The sequence below is a fragment of the Bos grunniens genome, chromosome 17, assembly GCF_055505025.1.
Source record: "Bos grunniens cultivar Pamir isolate PY7600 chromosome 17, Bosgru_T2T1.0, whole genome shotgun sequence".
In the NCBI taxonomy this organism is placed as follows: domain Eukaryota; kingdom Metazoa; phylum Chordata; class Mammalia; order Artiodactyla; family Bovidae; genus Bos; species Bos grunniens.
In genome coordinates, this window is record NC_141181.1 from 45,406,213 (window position 1) to 45,423,524 (window position 17,312).

General features: G+C 48.1%; 1 protein-coding gene and 1 long non-coding RNA gene across 17 annotated transcripts in view; one reads left to right on the forward strand and one right to left on the reverse strand.

Moving 5' to 3' along the window:
• The first annotated feature begins 589 nt into the window (after window positions 1-589).
• LOC147355276 (uncharacterized) lies at window positions 590-2,502 on the forward strand. Its single transcript, XR_015144404.1, has 2 exons — window positions 590-817; window positions 1,249-2,502. It is a non-coding gene; the product is annotated as an uncharacterized LOC147355276 (long non-coding RNA).
• Window positions 2,503-2,543: 41 nt separating this feature from the next.
• EP400 (E1A binding protein p400) overlaps window positions 2,544-17,312 on the reverse strand; it is a 107,542-nt gene continuing 92,773 nt past the window's right edge. For 15 of the 16 annotated variants that reach the window (XM_086347198.1, XM_086347195.1, XM_086347194.1 and 12 more), the window contains 5 exons: window positions 15,609-15,804; window positions 15,119-15,243; window positions 13,472-13,618; window positions 7,845-7,922; window positions 2,544-5,520 (listed from right to left, as the gene is read on the reverse strand). In XM_086347198.1, the coding sequence (XP_086203324.1) occupies window positions 5,248-5,520; window positions 7,845-7,922; window positions 13,472-13,618; window positions 15,119-15,243; window positions 15,609-15,804 (819 nt within the window). In that variant the 3' untranslated portion in view covers window positions 2,544-5,247. The remainder of the gene's footprint in view (window positions 5,521-7,844; window positions 7,923-13,471; window positions 13,619-15,118; window positions 15,244-15,608; window positions 15,805-17,312) is intronic. The other variant, XM_086347203.1, reaches the window with a different exon arrangement.

Genomic DNA, 17,312 nt, shown 5'->3' on the forward strand with positions numbered 1-17,312 from the left:
GCTAAACCAGGTTTCCGTGAGGAAGGAATCCTTATCAGCTTCGGGGACAGACTTCCGTCCCTGAAACTGCGCAAAGGTGTTCGCAGTTCTCGCTGGGTCCTGGGGAAGGCCTCCGGGGAGAGGGGGTGGGGAAGCGCCTCTTCCGACTGACGCCCCCGGCGGGGTCGCCAGACGACGCGCCGACGTGGAGCACCCGCAGGCGAAGGCACCGAGGACAGCGCCCTCCAGGGGCCGGCTGGGGGCTCCCGGGAAGAGAGACACCAGGGCAAAGGTCACGGGTGGGGGGCAGCGCGGAGAACTGAGGGTGAGGTGGGCCGGGGGAACCGCGGGGCCACTGGCGGGCGCGGGGGCTGAAAGCTGCGCCGCCATGAGCACGTCCCCCCCCGCCCCCCGCCCGGGTGCGGACAAGCTTCTGCACTCACCGTGGCTGCCCGGCGACACGGCGGCGAGCGCCAGCGGGGCGAGAGCTGCGTCAGCCGGGTGACCAGGCCCTTTCCACTTACCAGCCGACCGGCCTAGCCCAGTGCGCAGGCTCAGCAGTGTAGGAACCGGAAGGAGAGGCGGGATGCGGGCGGGACCTGCGCGCGGGTGCTCGGTCAGCGCCTGCGCACTCCCCCGGCCTTGTTCACCCGCGGTCACCTGGGCCCAAGCCCTCCTTCAATCATTCTGTTTTGCGTCCAACTCGTCCGTCCGCTCCTCCCCCGTCCCGTCCACCCCCTCATCACATACTTAATTACCTGTTAACGGTGACGAAGCACATCTCGTCCTTGCCCTGATAGAACCTGCAGTCCAGGGAGGAGGGGACACACATCAACAAGTAAATAACCAATTAGAAAATAAGGCTAGGCCAGACAGGCCGAGCAGCTTGAGAAAGGGAGGTGGTGGTTGAGTGCCTATTTTCAGTTGGGGGAAGGGAGTCAGAAGACGCCTAATAGGCTAAGCTGGGATATAAAGGTCCACAGGGATAATTTGTTTTCTCCTGTGACCAGGGAGATGGTCCAGTGTGTCTATCCCTGGTTTCACTCTTGCTGCCACTAAACACCATCTGCACTGCAGACAGGGTGAGCTTTCAGAATTGAAAATCAAGTCGTCTTCCAGGTTTCAACCTTCCCCATTTGCTTGGAATGAAATTCAGATTGCTTGTCATGACCTTGTCCCTGTTTCTGCATGGTACTTACACTGTTTTGAATTCTTCTATTATCTGTATGGAGTATGAGAATGTAACCTCCTTTTCTACTCTGCTCATAGATTTAGCTCCAGGGCCTTGAAAACAAATTGCCACATGGTGTGAAAAGAAGAGAAGCGAAAAGCAAAGGAGAAAAGGAAAGATATAAACATCTGAAGGCAGAGTTCCAAAGAATAGCAAAAAGAGATAAGAAAGCCTTCTTCAGCGATCAATGCAAAGAAATAGAGGAAAACAACAGAATGGCAAAGACTAGGGATCTCTTCAAGAAAATCAGAGATACCAAAGGAACATTTCATGCAAAGATGAGCTCGATAAAGGACAGAAATGGTATAGACCTAACAGAAGCAGAGGATATTAAGAAGAGATGGCAAGAATACACAGAAGAACTGTACAAAAAAGATCTTCACGACCCAGATAATCATGATGGTGTGATCACTGACCTAGAGCCAGACATCCTGGAATGTGAAGTCAAGTGGGCCTTAGAAAGCATCGCTATGAACAAAGCTAGTGGAGGTGATGGAACTCTGGGAGTTGGTGATGGACAGGGAGGCCTGGCGTGCTGCGATTCATGGGGTCGCAAAGAGTTGGACACGACTGAGCGACTGATCTGATCTGACCTGATCTGATGCTCAATAAAGGGATTCCCTGGTGGTTCAGACAGTAAAGCCTCTCTATCCTGCAATGCAGGAGACCTGGGTTCGATCCCTGGGTTGGGAAGATCCCCTGGAGAAAGAAATGGCAAACCACTCCAGTACTCTTGCCTAGAAAATTCCATGGATGGAAGAGCCTGGTGGGCTACAGTCCATGGGGTCACACAGATACGACTGAGCGACTTCACTTCACATGATCAATAAACATTAGCTGAATAAACCAATAATTTTTCATCTCTCTCATTAGCTTTGATTTTCTTAAAGAAATGAACCAATGTTGCTTTTTCAAAAAAAATTTCCATCACTAGTGATAAAGCTGGCATGTAATATGCTTCAATAAATATTTGCTGAAGAGGATAAAATAGGAACACAGCACAGCTGGGTAAACACTGCTACCTTGTACAAGGTAGTACTGGAGAACAAGAATATTATGAATAATAAAATGCATCCGGTCTTTCCTCCCTGTGTAGCTTTGGAACAGAGTGGCCAAGAACGCATGGTCTCTGAGGAGAGAACTGGTGATTTCACTGAAAGACTCCATTCCTTCTAGTTCCTTCTACCCTGTGGGGGAGAGGCAAGGAGAAGAAAACTTCAGCTTCCAACACTACTTGGTTTCTCTGTATTTTGTTTTCACATGAATGAAATAAATACGATATCTTACTTTAACTTGAACAGTAGTTTTCTATGAAAGACAAAACAAACAAGCATATAAAAAGGTCAATTTATTATACCTTTTGTTTGGTGGGATATCAGTGCCCTTTAAAACCCTACTATTCAAGTACAAATGATTATGTTTACAAAGTATTTACAATTTCAGTCTTTCTTTATATTTTAAAACACAACAGCTATCTGGACACAACAGTTAACAAAAAATCCTGAAGGTGGCAAAAGGGAAAGCCTCTGCCTGAGGAGGCTCACTTCAGTCTCCTGCTTCCCTCAACCCTGTGACCACCACCCGGCCCCCACTAGAACAAATGTCTCTGAATCAACGAAAAACTGGGTGACTGATTTCCACGGTGGCCAATTCCAGTTTGACAGTGTTTGGCTGCTGTCTTTGTTTTATGTTCTGAAGATTTCTTTCAATCATTACCACTGCACTGGGGTGGGGGTCGGGGTGGGGGGGGGACCCTATTCTGCAAGGTAATATGGGATTCTGCCAACAGTATCAATCTGAGGAAACCTGGAAAACACCACCCTAAACTCACACTTAAATATGTAAAGTTTAACCTTTAAAACAGAAGGTCAAGAAAACAATACACTGGAACTTTTACCTACAAATGACACTATGGAAGACTATGAGGTCAGTGGCGACATCTAGATGTTACTAAATTGAGTGATACCAATAAAACTATTTTCTCTCCCATATCTTGCGACAGGAAATTGCAAAGGAAACAACTTCTTTCACTCACATGGTAAGACAGGGCAGGAGTTCCACACTGCAAATATTCAGACTCCAGTTCTGTTCTCTTAGAAGGCTTTTGAGAGACTTCTCTAAATTTTTCTTCTAGTGTTCTAGATTAATGGAGGACTTCTATTCAGGCAGCTATTTCTAGGATATTCTAAACACTCAACATTTCACCACCATCTACAAAGAGACCGTCAACACTCCATGAAAGATAAGAACAAAACCATCGGCTGCACAAATTAAAATAAGCTGAAAAGGAGAATTCCTTTTTAGTTTTGCACATTTGAGGATTTAAAAAAATGTAGAAACTCTCCTCAGCACTCAGCTATGAAGTATTTCCTGCACGCAGTACTCTCTCATCACAGCAGGTACCAAAGCACAATGAACAAGTCAGAAGGCAAATTACAGTGTTCTGTTTTGGTATGTTCAATTTATTGAAATGTTAAATCCCTCCCACTTTCAATACCTCATTTTAACTTTTTTCCAAATTTCGTGCCAAGAAGGCAAAAATTAGCTGCTTAGTTGGCTTCACTAAGTATCAATTGCCATATTGCTGTCCACATAAATTGATGGGAAATAAGAAAAATTCAGGACAGAACACTTTCCTTTTTGTCATAAAAAGTGATACAAAGGGGGAGGAAACTGATTAAAATGAAAAATCTCTTGGTATGCTAAAACTTTTCCTTAGTACACAGAGACCTCACACAACCTGATCTCCAGGACCAAAACTGTAAAATATGCACGGAGACAGAGCAGAGAGGGTGTCATCAGACGAGTGCCTTTTCCTTGGGTGGACACTTCCAGGTAAGCAGACATCATCACCCAATCAAGTCCACTGCAGTTGCCATAGTGGGGAAAAAAAAAAACAACACCTAAAAGCAGCAAACACAGGGCCGCCTCTCTGCCCCTCAACCATGGGGCTGCCACGCCAAAGAGCTTGGACAGCTCCCCGCTTTAGGCAGAAACCCAAGCAGCCGATCTACTCACAGATGAGACATGACAAGTCTAGTATGAAGATGCCACCACATCCATTTCTGTAGATTATACTTGTAGGTGCATAAACACACCACCTGTATAGAGACTTCTCACCTCCGCAGGTCACGCCTGGGCTGGGCCTGAGAGCAAAGGGGCGATGCAGGCTGCCTGCCCTCAGTGGGCATCTGGCCCCACCCTGCACTCAGCGGTGCACTCTGCAGTGTGACGACCCTTGCACAGCACTCTGGGCCCTGAACCACTCCCAGATGGGAGCCTCACAAAGTCTTCGGGAGCTGCCTCAATACTCTAAGTCCAATTACAAGTTTATCCAAAACCTGGGAAAATACTGTGGATGTACTGGGATGGGAGCAGTCCCAAAGGTTCCGTTTACATGGAAACTGGTCACTCTAGGGGAAGCCACACCAGTGCTCTTTGGAATGAAAATTCAACCTCAGGTCACTTCCGTTCAATGCCAGCTGGGGACACGTTATAAATGTGCTTCGATGTGTATCAGCCTTAAGCCTCTCCTTTAAGGGTCCAAACAAGTCACATTTTAGGAGGGAGGGGAAAAATCACACTGGTTTTCTCTGAGATGACCTACCTTAGATGTTAGACAGTTTTTCTCCTCCCATACTGTGTTTTCAAATAGGAATAAAGAACCAAACAGAGGCAGATGCTGTCAGACCACGTTTTAGCTTCTATGGTCTACTTTATGACTCACTGCACCTTCCAAATGGCTGCTTGCAACATGCAAAACACTGTACACTAACAGAGAAATTCTAGCTGGCTTTCAAGACCCAGCACTATTGCTCTGGAGGAGAAACTAAAGGTCAAACACCTAGGAAAAACTGCCACTGTCACTTTTTCGATCAGTTACGTAACACAGAAAGGGTGTTCGCTGAGAATTGCCGCTCCAGGTGCTGAACATCCCACAGGACCCAGTCCCAGGGTTCAGTAAATAAAGTCTATCCCGTCTTGGTAGGACGGTGGAACGCACAGGTAGCCCGCCTGGGGCTGCCCCTCTGTCCCAACTAGGGGCACGGAGGTTTGGTGGGCGTCTTTAACCTGACGGCAGGGACCCTCATCTGGAGCTTGGGCTGCTGGTTCGGGCTGTCGGAGGCGGCTGGCACCTGGGCAGGGGTGGGGACACCAGGGGTCTGCAGCTGGGCGGCCGCTGTGGTCACCACTTGCTGCTGCATGAGCTTCTGCTGCACCACCTGTGCTGTCGCCGTCACCGCAGGGATCATCTGGACCTGCTGCCCAGCAGCTGTCGCCTGGGTGAGAGTCACAGTCTGAGGGGAAGCCTGAGCCAAAAGAGAAACACACAGTGTCGAAAATGCATGTCAGATGACACACAAAATTAAACACTCTTGGGTGTGGGAAGGAGGGGTGTTTAGAAACTTAGCTAGCACGAATGCATCTGTGAAGTGTAAAAACTACCCAACATATCAAAATAGGACCTCCAGTGTCTAACCAAACAAAAGTCAGAACACTGAACTATTGGTGCTTTTAGGCTAAAAGTGGATGATGCCTCTGGGGAAACGCACACGTCAACGACTGGGGACTGACAGCGCTGGTGTTCAGCTTCTAATACCATTTGGTTTCTTGAAATCTACGTGCCAGCGTGATTTTGAACAAAATAAAATTATTTTAAAGCACTGCTTTTATACTACCACATTTCTCAGCAGTAAATAAAATGGTAAGAACCCGAAAGCTAGGCTCTGTTAGGAAGGTGTGTTAGGTTGGTGCAAAAGTAATTGCAGTTTTGGATTGTGAATTTTATAGGCTCAAACACATTTTTATTAGTCAAAATAGGAACCATTAAAATCAACACATTTTTGCCAATGGGAAGTAAGTTTGCTTATTCTTCTACCATAAAAATCTGTGCTTCTGGATTCAATGAATTCTTGAAAAGCATTTTCTGCATCCTGCTTGTGGTGAATGTGTTTTCCCTGCAAAAAGCTATCAAGAGATGAGATGAGTATGGTGGATGAGGCAAGAGTTCACAGCCCAATTTGTTCAACTTTTGAAGCATTGGTTGTGCGATGTGCAGTCGGGCGTTGTGAAGAATTGGGCCCTTTTTATTGACCAATGCCAGCTGCAGGTATTGCAGTTTTCGGTGCATCTCATCAATTTGCTGAGCATACTTCTCAGATGTAATGATTTTGCCAGGATTCAGAAAGAATTCAGAAAATCAGACCACTAGCACACCACCAAACAGTGACCATGAACATTGTGGGTCCGAGTTTGGCTTTGGCAAGTGCTTTGAAGCTTCTTCTTGGTCCAGCCACTGAGCTAGTTGTCGCTGGTTGTCGTATGAATAATCCACCTTTCGTGGCACGTCACAACCTGATCGAGAAATGGTTCGTTGCTGTGTACAGTAAGAGAAGATGGCACTTCAAAACAACGATTTTTTTTCATTTGCAGTCAGCTCATGAGGCATCATGTATTCAGCTTTTTCACCTTTCCAATTTGTTTCAAATGCCCAGGGATTGTAGAATGGTTGATGTTGAGTTCTTCAGCAATTTCTCAGGTAGTTGTAAGAGGATCAGCTTCTATGATAGCTCTCAATTGGTCATTGTCAACTACTGATGGCTGGAAACTACGCTCCTCATCTTCAAGGCTCTCGCCTCCTTTGGAAAACTTCTTGAACCACCAGTGCACTGTATGTTTGTTAGCAGTTTCTAGGCCAAATGCGGAGAAGGCGATGGCACCCCACTCCAGTACTCTTGCCTGGAAAATCCCATGGACGGAGGAGCCTGGTGGGCTGCAGTCCATGGGGTCGATAAGAGTCCGGCACGACTGAGTGACTTCACTTTCGCTTTTCACTTTCATGCATTGGTGAAGGGAATGGCAACCCACTCCAGTGTTCTTGCCTGGAGAATCCCAGGGATGGAGGAGCCTGGTGGGCTGCCGTCTCTGGGGTCGCACAGAGTCGGACATGACTGAAGTGACTTAGCAGCAGCAGCAGGCCAAATGTGTCACTGATATTGTGAGTTTTCTTCCCTACTTTACGACCCATTTTGAATTTGAATTAAAAAAAAATCACTCAGATTTGCTTTTTGTCTAACATTTCCATAGTCTAAAATAAATCTAAAATAAACAGGAAGTAATAAGTCATTAGCAAAAAACATTAAGCGAGAACTGCACATTAAAATCATGTATAACAACCACATTTATTAAGAATATATTCCAATATCAAACAGCAAATTTCAATAATGCAAAAACTGCAATTACATTTGCACCAACCTGATAAGTCCTGGTTGCTGCCTGTATTATTCTACTTCTGAACTCAAGGTCAGTACGAGCAGATTCTCTTTTCTTTGTTTCCCTAAAACTCATGTGTGGTGGCTTCAGCTGTCATGATACACCTAAGATTACTGGCTGAAGGAAGAATCCCAGAAATGAGCCCCTTCTCTGTACACATGACACTGAGTCTGAACACATCTGTTCAGGCTTTTTCCTGCCAGATTAACGATATCAAGTGTTTTCCCCAAAGTTAACTGCTTTTTCTATACTATGAAAATGACAAGCAGTTCTCTAGGAATTAAAATTCTGTTTCTTCAGAGAGAAACCGAGATCTCTCTCTGTGAGTACCTCCTAGGTGGCTCTGGTCTCCGGATCCTACCTGTTGGGAAGCAGAGGCGACCTGCTGGATGCTGGCCACGGGTGTCTGCTGTTGGACAACTTGAGGGATTTTTGCAACCTTGACAAAAGGAAAAAAGCCAAACACAGAGGCCGAATCAGTGTGTGCATGAAAAGACATTTCTCACCCTTTCTCTCCTTCTCAGCTCTTAATGCAAAACAAAAACAAAAACAAAACAGTGGTCAGATGCCACAAAATAGCAACTCTCAAAGTGTGCTCACCTGGAGCCCAGAAAGTTGGTTATTGCACTTTTGTACTGAATAACAATTGTCTTCCTAATCTGTAATCATCTGTAATCTGAGGCTTTACTGGTCTCATATTTCAGACAGTCACATTTTTCTTTTACTAAAAATCTCTGGAAGTTTACGTGAGAGAATTAAATGGAAGACGGGACATTTGGGCGCCACTCCAGGCGTGCTTCCACTGTGAAGCGCCCTGGACCCACACCACGGTTCAGCCCTAGTCCCGAGATGTGCCACCAAGTGGTTCCTTCAGCACTTTTCTTCATCACAACCGAGATATTCCTCTTTATAAAACAAAATTTTCCACCCGATGGTCACTTTTTGTAAACCTGCATATCGTGCTATCTTGACACAATAAGACAATTCAGGCCATCTGTCTACTCAGGGCTTCAGGGGCACCGGCTCACAGAAGCAGAAGGGGCTCCCAAGTGGGCAGCTGCTGGGGGCCATGGAAACCCTGCTCAAGCCTCTAACTGGTAGAATGGGATGAAAATAAGTCATGCCCAAGATAATTCTGGAGAAAATGTGAAATTATATGATGTACTTGCAAATAACAAGCTCTGAGTAAATATGAATTCTCATTAAGAAATTAAAATTAATCAAAAGACATTTACTAGTTTACTATAACTTAAATCAAAAACTGTGAGTAGAATTTACTGAGATCAAAGCAACCCCTGACTGAACCCTGTGTTCCTCTGACAGGAGAGATGGGCAATCAGCTGCTATAGCACACGGGCCACAGCTCAGATGGGCAGACACTGAATATGCTGAAATGCCGTGGATAAAACTAAGGTGACACCTATATTTTGTTTTTATTTTACCCTAGTCCCTCTTTATTTTTTTAATTGGAGGATGATTACTTTACAATGCTGTGTTGATTTCTGCCATACAATAATACGAATCAGCCATAACCATATAAATATCCCCTGCCTCTTGAGCTCCCTCCCACCCCTCCCCTAAGGTGACATCTCAAATGCATCAATAAATTTGCACAGTCCAGAGCTCCCAGTTTCAAAATCTAAGCAAAGAGGGGAGACCCCAAGCCATGACAAGGCTCCAAAGACCCTGTGCTGCAGGTGAAGCCTTAGACTGGGTTTTCACCACCCCCCGGGTGTGGCAGACAGGAGACGCATCCAAACCCGCTCTCAGGGGGAGCTAACAGGGGGGCCTCATGCTGCCCCCTACAGCTGCAATCCTGTCACTCAAAGGGTCTGTGAGGAGGTCACCTGAGACTTCAGTGGTGGGCAGGGGAGGAGGAGACACAGGCTGAGAGACCAAACCCTCAAGCCACAAGCTCATGTGGTCCTGACTGCACCCACAGAAGCCTAGCAGAAGGAAGAACCTACCTTCCACCCAAACCTCAAAGCCTTCCCACAAACAAGCTTCAAGGGAAACTGGCTCACAACAAGACAATTTCTATAAAGACAAAAAACCCCACAGTTCCTGAAGCAAGAACAGTGGAAAAGAAATAAGTAAAATCAGCTGAACCTTGACTTCAAATAGAGGAATTACCAGACACGCACAAAATAGTATGCTGCTCTGCACAGCTTGAAAACACGTGTGTGAACAAGAAACTACAAAGACCAAGCAGATCTGAGATAAAAACAAACAAAACTTCAAAGAATAAGAATAAAATAAGTATCACCAAAATTAAAATTCAATGGGCAAATTTTAACAGCAAATTAGACCTAACAAAAGGGAAAATCATTGAAGAGGAAGGCAGGTTAGAGGATGTCACTCAGAATATAGCACAAAGAGACAATGAGAGGAGAACACAAGAGACTGAAGGTGCGTGGGAGGTGGGGATGCAGCAGCGGTGGCATCTACCGCAGTAACGGCTGGCCAATGCCCAGGTTCCAGGGGGTCGACAGATACCAAGCCAGGGCGTCATGGCATTCATAAAACCCAAGACAAAGAAAGGCACTTTCCAGGCAGTGCTAGTGGTAAAGAATCTGCCTGCAACGCAGGAGACACAACAGACGTGGGTTTAATCCCTGGGTTGGGAGGATCCCCTGGAGAAGGAAGTGGCAACCCACTCTAGTACTCTTGACTGGGAAATCCCACGGACAGAGGAGCCTGGCAGGCTACAGTCCGTGGGGTCACAAAGAGTCAGACATGACTGAGCAGGCACACACAGAGTTTCTTTGTAGTTTGATGCTACAGGAGGTGTTTGTCCAGGTGCAAGTATTGCAGCAAAAGGCCCCAAGTCCCAGCCTGTCTCAAGACCACCAGTATTTCTCAAGCAGCAGTTATACACAAGACACTGGGCTAAATGCTGAGATTACAAAGATGGACAAGGAAAAGATCTCAAAAGAAAACAAGAAAAGACAAGTTACATAGAAGCAATGACCTGCTAGACAGACATCGGACTTCTCATCAGCAATAAAAGACCAGGAAACAGGGACAGCTGTTAATGTGCTGAGAAAATAAATGTTCATCTAGAATTCCACACCAAGCAGAAGTATCTTTCAGGAATAAGAGTGAAATACACGCATTTTCAAACACTACAGGAAACTCCAAAGAATGGACTTCAAGCAGAAGACAAGCAGTTTTACACGAAAAGTGCCAAGGCAACAGGAGAGAAGGAAACTGTGACCACAGCACACGTGGGTGCAGAGGCTGGAGCAAGTGTGACAGACCAGCGCTCAGAGCAGAGCTGAGAGGGGCTCGCGCTGCTCTGTGAAAAGGCGCACCTGCACATGGACATTTTAGGAAAACCGCTTCAGAGAACCCAGAGAAAACAGGCAATTTTCAAACAAGTAGAGGAGAAAAAAGAGAAAGACAAAAATAAATAGACAAATGGAAGGAGAGAAGACAAGTAAGGCAGGATGAGAACACAGAGCAAGCTGAAAACCCAAACAAAATGGAAGCCAAAGGCCACCCTTCCAGGTCTCACCACAAAGGTGAGCAAATCTGTCACATCAGCTGAGATGCAGGGCGAAGGCAGTGCAGCAGCATCTACCCGACCATTTCTGTGACATATGTATGAAACAGAGAAAATGAAAGATGGAAACAATGCATCAGAAAATTCTAACACAAAATGGGTGGAGTTCTCAGTTTGAGGCAGAGCAGGCTGCCAGACCAAAACAGTACTTCAAAGTAATAAAATTAGAAAGTTTAATTTATGTGTAGCTAATAATAAAGAGCTTCCCAGGTGGTGCTAGTGGTAAAGAACCGGCCAGCCAATGCAGGAGACCAGGGTCCAATCCCTGAGTCAGGAAGATCCCCTGGAAAAGAAAATTGCAATCCATTCCAATATTCTTGACTGGAAAATTCCATGGACAGAGGAGCCTGGTGGGCTACAGTCTATGGAGTCACAAAGAGTTGGACATGACTGAAGTGACTTAGCATACACACAATAATAAAGAACCTAATATAAAAAGCAAAAATAGAAAGGAACATAAGGAAAAACGGGTAAATCCAAAATCAGAATGCGAGATTTTTTCTTCCAATTTTTGGACATGCCACGCAGCATGTGGGATCTTAGTTCTCTGACCAGGGATTAAACTCATGCCCCCTGCCTGCCCTGGAAGCACAGAGTCCCAACTACTGGAGCTCCAGGGAAGTCCCAGAATGGGAGCTTTTAATACACCTGTCTCATAATTGACAGAATAAACCTGACCTGGAGGTGACAAAGGGAGCCCACAGCCACACCCTGCACCAACACAAACCATATCTCAGCACACTTCCCTGCAAGATCAGCGCTGGGCAGGGGCTGGAGTGTGAAGAGCAGCAGAGGGTTTGGCCCAGGTAAGGTCAGGACAAAACTGCTGTCCCGGGGCTGGAAGAGGAGCTGCAGTGCACAGGAGGATCTCAGGTATTGGAGGTGCATACCTCCAGGGAGCCATCCTCAGGCAGCTGGGATGAAAACTGTGCCCGGGGTCGGGGGGGACGACATGACCTCCCTGGTTGTCCAGTGGTTAAGAATCCACCTCCCGACGTAGGGGATGCAGGTTTGATCCCTGGTTGGGGACTAAAATCCCACATGCCCCAGAGCAACCAACCCCAAGCGTTACAACGCAAGATTCTGAGAGCCAAAACGAAGACCTGCTGCAGTCAGGAAACATAATAAAAACAAGCAAACAAAAACCCTGTGAGGAATGGCAACTGGCTACAGATATGAATCTGGACTCATCAGGAGAGATGGGCTCACAGCCTCATGACTAGAGTGACTACAAGGAGAGGGGTGCAGACAGAGGGTTTTTAAAAAGACAAAACACCAAACAAGCAAAGGAACAAAAACTTGTAGCCAACTAGATCAAGAAGGGAATTTTCTTATGTGCTGAAGGGTGAGTTTAAAAATTCAACCCTGCAGAATGACCAAGGAGAGCGATGTGGCCGAGCTTCCTATCTGCGCCTGCCCTACAAGCCCTCGTGAGCAGGAAGAACGGGAAGGAGGAAGGGGAAGGTGTCGCCACCAGACTCACAGGTGACAGTGTCAACACAAATGACAGAAGGACAGACTGAGGCTGCAGGATTCAAAAGTCAACACACACAGTGCCTCAGGGACACACAAGAGGGGACTCACAGTAGAACAGCAGAAAATGCTACTACTCAGGAATAAACCCGGGATGAGCAATAAGATCCTTATGGGAAAAAACAAGAAACTTACTTGAAGGGCCTTAAACAAGATTTAAACAGTAAAGGGTGTCTCATGTTGGTGAATCTGAAGTCAAGGCTGTAGAGATGTCTACTCTCCCCCAAACTGATCTACAGGGTCAATGTATTCTAACAAAAACCCCATCAGTTTGATTGTGATGTGAACACTTAATATGCTGACTCAAAATTCAGAACTTCTGTTCGTAAAGTGAGTGAGAAGATAAGCTACAAGCTGGGAAAAGTATGACATAGACCCGAAGGTGAACACCAGGATATACAACTGCACCGGCAAGCCCTGAACAGGCTTGTCCCTTGAAAGGGGCCCCAACAATCAGCAGATTCACCAAGAACAGAATCACACGGCTGCTAGAGGAAGGCAGACAGCAGGCCGGACCGGCGTGGGTGGAGGCCAGGAGACCACATAGCGCCTCAGCAGGGTGTGTGCCCAAGCCCCACACCCCGTCCCAGACATTACATGTGGCGCTTACATGCAGGACCCACAGGATGTGTGACACTGGGCTGGGCAGCACGGGGAGCAGCAGAGGGAGAGCTCACGAGTTCCTGAAGCACAGGGACGACCACGAGCCCTGGAGAAGCCTCACCAGCACAAAGGCCGCCACTGCGGTGGGCCCTCAGCGCGGTCCCCAGGCCACACTGTGGGGCCCCACAGTGTGTTTCATGGGATGCTGATCTGTGGTCCCCCTTGTTCTACCTCTGAGTGCCCCTCCGCCAAGTCTGTTGTCAGTCCACAGGCTCCCTCCTGCTCACCTGGATCTGGGTCTGCACCTGCTGGGTCCCGGCCAGTTTCTGGGCCTGGGAGATGGGTGTGGTGAGAAACTGGGTTTTAAGGGCTGGCTGGGTGGCGTAGGTGACCTTCTGTGGTTGGCCCTGAGCAGCAATCTGCTGTGCTGTGATCTGAGGAAAGAGACCGCCCAGGGTTAGAGCTGCGTCCCCGTCTCAGAGCCACCAGGCCTCCTCCCGGGCCCTGCCCTCCCCCAGGTGCCCACAGCATTGACCACCCCAGCTCCCAGCCCTGCCTGCCCACTGCCCCCACCCCCAGAGCCCAGTCCCAGGTCATCGCTTCCTCTCCTGGGAGGTCCCCTCACAACCCAGGCTGGGCTTCATCTCCACATCTTCTTCAGAACCTGGGGCCACGTCAGCTCATCAGGTGAGTGAGTGAGTGAACTTGACAAGACAGGAGACACATGTGCACAATTTCTCGAATCTAATTTTAAGAATTTGACATATACTCAAACACATTTAGGACAGATAGAAACAAACTATATGCACAATCTTTGCATCTTTAGTCTGATTTTTAGCTTTCCCTGCCAGGAGAATTTAAATACTATTCTATTTAATACTATTTCTATTCAGAAAGCCATGCGTAATACACAGACCATATATTTGGTTACAAAGTCACCTCCATGCACAAACATTTTTAAGGTCTCAAAAGTCTTCTTTCAAGTCATATGAACATACAGACCAGCACATTCATAAAGCCCTTCTTCTCTCTTTTAGATGTCGGCTAAGCCTCCATGCTGACCCAGCCCTGCCTGTCCAGCACTCCCCACTCACAAGTCACTTCATTTCTCTACATGTCAGTTTCTGAGAATGGGTGCCAGCACCCACAGAGCCCTCAGCACACAGAGGGAATGTTCCAGCTCCGGTTCAGAAAACACAGATACAGCACACAGTTCAGTATCAGCAGTCAGAAATCAGCACGATGATACATCATGATCTGTAGGCCAGGCTTCATGCCACCAGAAGCAGACGGAAAACAGAATGCCTTGCACTCTGCTCCTGCTCGTCAACACGGGCCTGCAAGTACAACCCCGAACCCCCACCTCCAAGGAGGATTTGCTTTTGGGAGCTCAATCAGCCCAGAGCTGCCTCCCAGCCTTCTGAGTCAGGGTATCAGCAACACACTGACAATACTCCTCTTGCAGTACCTTTGTCCACGGTCTCTTCCCTCCCTCCATCCATCCTCTGAACATGAGCACCAGTGTACACACACTCTCTCACATGGACACGGTCCTTGCCTGGCCTCTTGACAGCTCGACAGCCGTGGCCTGGCTCCATCTGTCCAGTACACCCAGGTGGGTCGCACACCATGAGCTACACCCATGTCCTGGAATCCTCTGGCACCTCCCCAGTCATGCAATTCCATAGACTGAGTCCATCATGGTTGCTCCCACAAGCCCTCGGTGCATGGGGGTCTCTCTCCCTCCAGGGTGAAGCCTAAGACCATCCTCTGTGCTGCCCAAGCCCACAACCATAGGGTCTCCTGTGTGACGAGGCCAGGCAACCAGGCAGGGCCCATTATTCAGGACCCTCTCCACCTCTGTGCATCCAATGCTTGGCAGCAGGGCCCACCTCAAATGCAGCGGGGATGCTAGGCACCCCAGTACCCAGTACCTTCTGCTGGACAGTGGCAGGGCCTGGGGCAGCCTGCGGCTGGATGGCCTTCTGCTGCTGGACGGCTTGCTGCTTGAGCTTCAGCAGCTGCTGGACGTGCACAGGCTGGGCCACGACAGTCTGTCCTGCGAACACCAAGCAGATCATTTAATTACGAGCACCAGGAACGAACAAGGTCTCAGGACTCACACTGAGTTCAGCTTCAGTGATTTCTTTACAGAAAATAACAGCCTGAAATGGTGTTGAGGCAAATAAAGCCGTCTCTTATGACAACTTTAAATGTTTCTGGGTTCATAATAACATTCAGACAAAGGTCTGGGAAGCTGAGAATGTTAACGGTTAAATCAAGGGACACCTCCGCTAACACACACTGTGACACTCAGAAAAGGGCTGACGGCCATGGCTACTAGAAAAGGCTTGTCAGCCCCACTGAAGGCTGTAAGCAGGGGGTGATGTGCGGGGGGAGCAAGGGGCGGCGTGAGACAGGCACCTGCGGCTTTCTGCGGCTGCCCGATGGCCACACTGATCCCAGCAACGTTCATGGGCAGGGTCGTGACGCCTGGTGAGGAGACCACAGCTGCTGGCACTGACACCACCGGGGGCTTCGCCAGCGCCACCTGGGCCGGCTGGGGTGCTGGGGCCTGCATCTGCCCTTGCGCCTGCAGCTGTGAAGTGGGGACCCGGGTCTAGACAATGAAAATAATGGGAGAGTCCAGAGATATTCAGGATTCCATGCGTCTGCAAACATTTCCCACCAGAGGTCAAGTGGTGAGAAACTGAAAAACTCATGAAGGTGCAATGTGGTGCTCAGCTAACGGAAAACACCTTGCTGTGGGCTGCCTACGCCCCCTGCCCATCACCAAGAGACGCAGGGAGCGGGGCTCAGAAAGCCCCACGTGTGCCTGGGCACACTGCCGCTCAGCCACGGCTCCTGTCCTGTCCCACAGGGCACGTGCGTCTCTTGCCTCGCCCTACACCTCAGAGCCTCACAGCAGCCCCAGACTGCCACGTCTCCTAGTCTCATCTCCTAGTCTTTCAGCGACAACCCTTACCCTGAGACTACTGCCACAGCCTCCCACGGGCCACGCTCGGGCCCCATCTCCTGAGACTTCGTTATCACGCTGCTTCCAAACACTTCTTTCCTTAAGTTGTATTTTTAAAAAGGAAAATGGAAATAGACCCGTTTTTACATGTACAAAACTCAGAAAAAGAAAATATGTCTTATCTGTATGGCTCGCTGGGAAAGTGTGTAAAATGAGATGAACTTTAGGTATTTTGTAATCTGAGTCTCTTCCTTTTGTAACAATCCTTTTGCAAAGCTGCATACTATTCCACCATGTGCTTGCTATACAGTCTATTTAGGTGACTCCTTAGTGATGGCGATTTAACCCTCTCCTAACATTCCCAATACAAGTTTGTATATTTATCACTTTGTACTTGTTCTATTATTTCTTCAGAATGTAACAGAAACGAATCACTGGGTAAAATAACATGCATGTTTCTTAGCTCAACTGACTAGAACTCTCTCCAGAGGGAGCCAGTTCCCGCCAGCAAGTCCCATTCAAGGAATGGGCTCCCCAACCTGGCCTTCAAGTGTGATCACTACTCTGCTCGTTTGAATTGGCATTTTTTGTGAACACAGGCAACACCAAGCTTGCTCTCACAGTTTTTATCTACTTCTGTCCCTTCTCTTACAGACTCAGAGTGAAGCACCCAAGAAGCAGAGCCTGGACCCCCAAGTTACAGCTGTGTTGTGGGTGATGAGTTGTAGGATCTGGGTGTTACTAAAGGTGTGTGGCTTGGTTTCTGCACCTGCAAAATGGAGTTAGCATCACAGCACCCACTCCCACCTCAGCACCAATCAGGTGACAGGCAGAGAGGCTCAGGCAGCACCCAGCCCAGAGCAGGGTTCCTAGTGCTAGTTGTCACCAGGTGTGACAGAGTGGCCCACCAGACACTCCCTCGGCTCCTGCTGATTGTGACTGACCGTCCCAGACACCCCTCTCCCCCTAGCATCATCCCCTCCTTCAGAAATCTCCAACGTCTCTCCGTGCCCGCAGAGCACTGTGATCCTGGAGCCTGGCTCTGGGGTCTCACTAGCCCCTCTGGCTCCTGCAGTCTCCCCTACCTCCCCTCTGCCCAGCAGCACTGGCATACTTTCCATGCGCCCGGTCTCATGCTCCCCTCATCCCCC